General features: G+C 42.5%; 1 protein-coding gene across 2 annotated transcripts; it reads left to right on the top strand.

Annotated features, from left to right (window-relative positions):
• The first annotated feature begins 102 nt into the window (after positions 1–102).
• Positions 103–6,748, top strand: mbip (MAP3K12 binding inhibitory protein 1). 2 transcript variants are annotated; one of them, XM_022233459.2, is made up of 7 exons: positions 103–294; positions 1,608–1,715; positions 2,487–2,636; positions 3,315–3,492; positions 4,039–4,215; positions 4,482–4,582; positions 5,271–6,748. In XM_022233459.2, the coding sequence occupies exons 1-7, from the start codon at positions 121–123 to the stop codon at positions 5,442–5,444; spliced, it is 1,062 nt and encodes a 353-aa protein (XP_022089151.2). In that variant the 5' UTR covers positions 103–120; the 3' UTR covers positions 5,445–6,748. The 2 variants fall into 2 exon arrangements, with proteins under 2 accessions (XP_022089151.2, XP_086990986.1); XM_087134860.1 differs by lacking the exon at positions 103–294 and adding an exon at positions 317–772.
• The last annotated feature ends 38 nt before the right edge of the window (positions 6,749–6,786 follow it).

Here is a 6,786-nt window from a genome sequence, read left to right as displayed (position 1 = left end):
CTGTTTTTCGCGTGTACACCACACACGTATGTATATAGGCCTCTGTAAATGCAATTATATTTGGCGTTCCATACACAGCTGCATATGTACATGTACTGTACATATCCCCATGTACAGTACATGTACGAGCATTCGCTAGTAGAAGCAGCCGATCGCGACGACGTACAGTACGTCTGTGCAGTGCTAGCTGTAAAGATCCGTCTACCTCTGTCAATAAACATTTGTCCATCAAATATGGACCTCGATGATAATGTTAGAAGCATTTTAACATGTTTACAAAATTTCCTATCAGACGTGAGTGTGTGTACATATGTACCTCCATGGTTAAGTGTTAGCTAGGCCTATGGGCCTGATTGAGTATGGGTGCGATTCTCGCGGTTGGACATGTTGGAGCATGGGTTGGAGGTTGTTCCCTTCCTATTGCACTCACGTGTGGGCAAAGGGGCAACTCTCCATTCGCTTTGTAGGGGGTTTTGCATGTTTTCCTCCTTTTTTGCTGCAGTATGATAAAAATAACTGAAACCTTTTCAGTACTGTTTGGGAGATATTCACAGCGCATATGATAGAAAGTGAAATTTCAGGCACATTTGATGCAAAGCCATGGTTAACATGGTTAACGAGTTTAGTCAATAGTGCCGAGGCCTAATTCAGATTTTCCCCATAGACTGCAACACTATTTTTGCCCCTTGGAGTTTGAGTGTGAAATATGGAATATAGCCACCAATTGACCAATCAGAGAGAAGAATCAAGACTCGGTGATGTCATCCCAACTGTGAGAATAGAGTCATAGGTGTAGCCCATTGTTTACTAATGTTACAGCAGGTTACATCTAAGCCTGTGCCTAAATAAACCTAGTAATAAGCATGATCACTAATACTCAATTAGTGCCCACTGTTTGGTATGACAGTCTTAGGTATGGGCTTCCAAGTATTTTGAAAAGTCATCATGCAACTTGCGAGTCTTTTTTTGGCTGGCTACATGTATATTTATCCCATCTTCCAAAGGGGGATTATGCCATAGGCCTAGTCTTTACATAATTTAAATCATTCAGTTAATGTGTCCGTACAATTCTGTCAAACTTGAAATGGATTGGAGCTGTGGAGGAAAAGGCTGAACAATCCTCGGAGTGAATACTCTCTCTGAAGTTGACTGGAGAACTATTAGCAACCCTCAAACATTTCAAATTTGGTGTCTTCTGTTGGTATTTTTGGTGCAATGTCTCTTTCAACAGTGATTAGCCCCAACAGGCAGCACTCTGAATTCAGTTCAGTCCGTCTAAGTTCAACTGGGTCTGAGCTTAGCTTATCAAGTGCAACTTGGGCCGGGTTTTGATCAGTCTTCATGGAAAACATGAGTACACATAACGTCCATGATGCATAGTTGCCAGGTCCCTTATTTTGCCACTTAAACTTGGCCAAAGGTGGCGGAATTAGGGACCTGGTGACTTTACGGTTCTGCATGGACATTAATTTTCACATTGAATGACAGAGTCAAGTATTGGAATTGAAAATAAATTACTTAATTAAAACTCACGAGTTTAGCTTCTACTGAAGCAGGCTGTAACTGTACGTAAATGTGATTGATTTGGAATTGTTTACTTCATTCAGACCAACCTTTCCTGCAGTGTGTCACTGACTGTGGACCCCTCTGCCATATGCAGCATCAACGCACAACAGCTCAACACACACCTGAAGAAACTTGTAACTTCACTGCAGGTCCGAAATTCAGTGCGTTAAATTAGTAAATCAGAGAAAATACAAATGTAAGGGCACACATGAATGTATAGTAGCTCAGGATACCAAATGGAAGCTGATTTAGCTGAGTCAATTGTAAGATTGGTGAGATACATGTACATACCTGTAAATGGAAATTATTAAGGGAATTGACCTTTACAAATCCCCTTTAATATTGAAGTCATCGTTCCTCTGTCCAAGTTCCCATGTTTACTGAAATGCAACTTGGTGTTTTTAAGAATGAACCCAGCCTGGGCAAAGAGGCTGCATTGACTGAGTACACGTTCTTTGGATGAATGAGTAGAACTAATTATAACTTGCTCAAATTTGGATAAACAGATTCCTGCAGTGATCAGAACCCTAGATTCTCTGATTTCCAACCTTTATTTCTGAGGTAAACCCAACCAAGGACTTTTCTGCGGTTCTGTGGACCCATTGTACATGTGCTTATTCACCCGTCTATTGGACCGGCAGAACCTCATTCTGGTTTGGATGAGTACTGAAGCAGCTTTATTTTTGAGAAGCATGGGCCAAGTAATTCCACTTGAAAATGACGCTATCTTAATCAGTTCCAAATAATGACAAGAATAAGATATGAAACAAAAAACATGCTCCTTGTAAATCAAGAAAGAATAGTAGCACTTATTGGACTCTTCATACCCAGAGTCATATTGATTCAGAAGAGTAAAACCAGTCCTTATTTTTGATTGTCCTGAAATGGCTCAATACATTGTTACTTCCCATGCTGTGCAGACCTTGGTCCATGATCATATGACCGAGGATGAAGATGAAGCCATCCCAGGGCCGATGGAGTCTACGGCATCTCACATCAAGGACGAAGATCAGAAGCCAACCGTACCATCAGATCTGTCCATGGTCCAGATCAGTGCGTCAAATGCAGAGGTATGATAAACTGGATGTGCCTGAAGCTTGCAATATGCTGTGAGCACTTGGTACAGTTGGGTTGAGAGAGTGGCTGTGCTAGCAAGCTTCATTGACCCCTCAGATGGATCATTTAGTTCTTGTCCCAGTATGACAACTCCATACAAATAGCGAGCAACAGTGTGGTAAAGATTGTCACTGAACAGTTGATGATTACAGGCTGTGTTGGGAAGTTGTGGCTGCTACTTGAAGTAACTATTCCAGCTGGCAGCTGCCACCACTTTTTGTAGAGATGTTCCTCTCTTGGCCACAGCCAGATGATTTTGACATGGCCTTGCATATCTTGCATTATACATGTGTGTCCGTTGCACTTTTTATATTACACAAGTGCATCCGAAAAGCCCATTATTTCTAAGGTGCTTAATCTGAAGCCTGCAATGAGATGGTTGGATAACCTTACAGGCCTGCTCTTTTAGAGTGTGCTCCTTTCTTCAGGAAGACTGGAGAGCCTTGGAGCTATTCTTTACAGGGGGTTCGATGTTGATATTTTGTTCAAATAGGATAGATACAATGCGCTGCCCTTTTTGGTTAATAATGCAAAAGGTACCAGGGCAGCTAACTCCTTAAAATGACTCAAACTCCTCAATGTGGCTTTGCGGGTTTGAAAACATTGCAAAATACTTTTGTTTTTGTTGCAAGATCGAGAGACGAATCCGAGCCTTTATGGAAAAGAAACAAATGGAGGTGGACGATATCAACAGGAGAGAGTTCTACACTGTCCCCATCGTTTCCAGACACAACCAGCATCATCTCAACAGCTGTGCTCGCACAGATGCTGTCTTTAGACCAAGGGCGGGCTGCAAGAGCCATGTTAAGGGTAAATGTCTGGCCAAGACAAATTTCAAGAAACTTTCTGTGAACTCAAAGCAGGATAGGATCTGAATGATCTCTTGCATAAGAGAGTATGTGGTGTAGTAGTTTAGTGTTAATAACTCATGATGATAGGGTCAGGGGTTCGAATCCAACTGCTGGTTGCATGCTGTGACCTTGGGCAAGTCACTTTACTCTTACCTGCCTCTCTCCATCCAAGAGTATAAAACGGGTTTACATGAGGGCAGAGATAGTTATTCTATTTGATGAGCCCATTGTACCTGAAATGGCTACATTTGAGCTGTATGTTTGTGTGAATACACCCCTCAGGGAGCTGAGATGGTTTTAAAACTGTTACTGGCTTTATTAAGCAGGGAAAAAGAGATGACAGTGCATTGAGGCGCTTTGTAAGATGCACTTTGTAAGAAAGGTCTATTATTAATATTATTCTTACCATTCATTAATCATCATTTCCCAGTCTTTACCCATTTTGCAGATAAGTTACTATTTTGGTTTCCCCTCATATAACCTCATTCGTTTAACCTCTTGACAGTCTCCAGGGTGGTGAATGTGCACGGGCCGCAGACCAGACCCACCATGGTCTCCTACCGTCCAATGTCTGGGCGGTCACCAGTCTCCAAAGCCAGACGCTGCCTGTCCCGCCTGAGCTCCCAGCAGGGTATCGAAGAGAGGCTTCACAATATGGAATCCCACCTCAAGATCAGAACGGGTATGGTGATCCCGTTAGTCCCTTTTCATCTAACCTCTGCTAAATAGGTTTTCTGGTTTCAAGTTAACAATTCACATTTCATTGTAAGCGACATGAAATGCCATACACCATAAATTTTTCTCTCAGATGTGTAATTTTGTCAGATTTTTTTTAGATAAAAACAAAATTGCTTTCATGTTTGTCTGTTACTGCATCCAAGTTGAAGTCCTCCGTATTTCATTTTGATGGCAAAAATGATTTGTGGCTGACCCTTGCCATTTTGCCAGGTGAGGTCCCCCGGTCAGATGTGTACCAGAGACTGAAGGAGTTGGAGAGCCGAATACTGCACCTGGAAGGGCTGTCACCAGAATACTTTGATGCCGCAACAGTACGTATCGTGAACAGATCAGTCCGAAGATCACTTTGCACTCATGAAGTGCACTTGATTGTAAATGTAGGCTGTGAACAGGAACACCGTTGTAGCCATTCTTAAGATGAGATTTAAGCTTTGCATGGTTGAGGAAGCAGTGCTGATGGGGTCACTGCAGATCTCTATTGAAATATCTCCTTTGTGAAATGGCAAGGGTCAGAAAAGTAACATGGGCTTCAACAATTTGGGCAGTATGCTCTGCCCATTGGCAGGAGCCTTGTGAAAAGGACCAGGAAACCGCCTCAATTGTTGATTCCACACATCCTGGATCTAAGATGAACCAGTGGACTCACTGTAGCATCGTGGTCTACCTGTTTCCTCCAATTTCCGACAGTGACAGATAGACTACCCAAAACATTGAGTCAACTGGCTCATTTAAAATCCTCCCCCTTCTCCTAATGATGGACAGAGCATACTGCCTGAAACTTTGAGCTCTTTCCAGAACGTCTTTAACTCTCAAGGGAGATATTCCTCCATGGTGCCACCACAAGCTTACCAAAGTACATGTAACTAATGCTTCAACCTAGGTTCAGGTCTACGTTTCTTCAGCACAAACACTCTGAATGACTACACATAGCTAAACCTACATCTAAGAATGAATAGAAAGGAAACAAATTCATTGCTTCTCTGCTTTTCTTTGTACCAGCAATCTTTGCTGAAGCAACAGCAATCAGAGAGTCTCGGCTCAGATTCCTCGGACTTGTCCATCCACGAGATAGACAGTCGCATCAAACAGCTGCAGGAGTCGCTGCGGAGGAAGAGTTCGCAAGCCAGTCACTTGCAGAGTAACAGCGGTGCACCTGCCTCGCAGAAAACCTAAAAACTTTGCGGGCAGCTTATAGTAGTCAGACATGTCCTAGATGTTAGGCAAGGATCTGCAATCCTGTCAGCGAGTGGTTCACATGGTACTTTCCAGTGTTGTCACATCCAGCACAAGGCATTTTTCACAAGCCCAGAAACCAGTCCTTTCACAAAACCAATCATTTGTCAAAGGGAGACAATGACAAAGGAATGTTTTTGCCGAACATGAATAGCTATTGCGACTTGGGTCAAGACTAGATGACTTGTGATGGCTTCCAACAACTTATGGACCCAACTACAATACTGGTATTCTTGCCATGTGCAGCTAATGTGCGATTCAAATGATGTTTGATTCTAAATATGAGGCAAGACAGGAATGCGTGTATTTCCATTACAGTGTTTTGTTTTGCTTAAGAAATGCTGTATTGTTGCAAAATTTGTGTGCATGTACTGTCATAACTTGTATAATATATGTGAGTTTCAGGGAGTAAAGATTTCAGATTGCTCCGTATATTAATCCCTTTGTGACGGATGACGGTAAGAGCCACCGTAAAAATTGAGATCCTCAGCCCGCTTTTCAGCTATTATTCTCGGCCCACGCTCAAGCGCACATAGTGAAAGAAGGCAGACCCTGGCTCTTGTATATATGGTCATTGGCCTTTGTGTGTAGCCCAGAAATGAATAGACCGAATTTGCATCATAATCACCAGCTTCACAATAGTCCCCACTTTGAAAAGAGGCAACAGGAATGTGGAAGCATGAGTAGAGCCGCATGCCACCGAACAATGAGCCTTTTCGCTGTGTAATTCAATTCGCTGCAGAGCACGCAGGGCTACAAACCAAGAATTTGTGGTTTGGCAGGTGGCCTTCTTGGCCAAGTGAGGCTGGAATTCTCGGAGTCAGCTTTCAGAAAAAAGTTCCCGTTGTCAAGAGGTTAAGGATCATCTATATTCATTTAGGAAGCACAAATACCGTATGCTTTGGGTTGCAGAACGACAATGCCAAGTACAAAAAGTTCCTTTTAGTGTTTTTTTTTTCATTCATATTCTTTAAGGGGGGATGTCCACGGAAAGAGTGCCTATAAATGTAGTTGTGAAAATGAACAAAATAGATGACCCCTGATTAAAGTTGCAGGGTTAGATATGGTTCAAAGCAGTTTTTCAGTGCCTGGGTGAAATACCCAGTTGGGGATGTTTTAAAGTCGTGCTAAAAGAGGACATGTCAGTATTGCTGCATTTGCCACAGCAAGCAACAACTCTTCATTCCTACTGCTATATCTGCACAAAATTGTGTCTCGCCGTTCAAATAAATTCCTCAGCTGAAGCTGAATTGTGAACTGCCTGACTCTGTTAAACAGTGGT

The sequence above is a fragment of the Acanthaster planci genome, linkage group LG01 (assembly GCF_054643075.1).
Source record: "Acanthaster planci isolate LZ-2023a linkage group LG01, COTS_SCS, whole genome shotgun sequence".
NCBI classification, from domain to species: Eukaryota; Metazoa; Echinodermata; class Asteroidea; order Valvatida; family Acanthasteridae; genus Acanthaster; species Acanthaster planci.
Note: the sequence above shows the minus strand (reverse complement) of the source record. Positions and strands in the feature narration are given on the sequence as shown.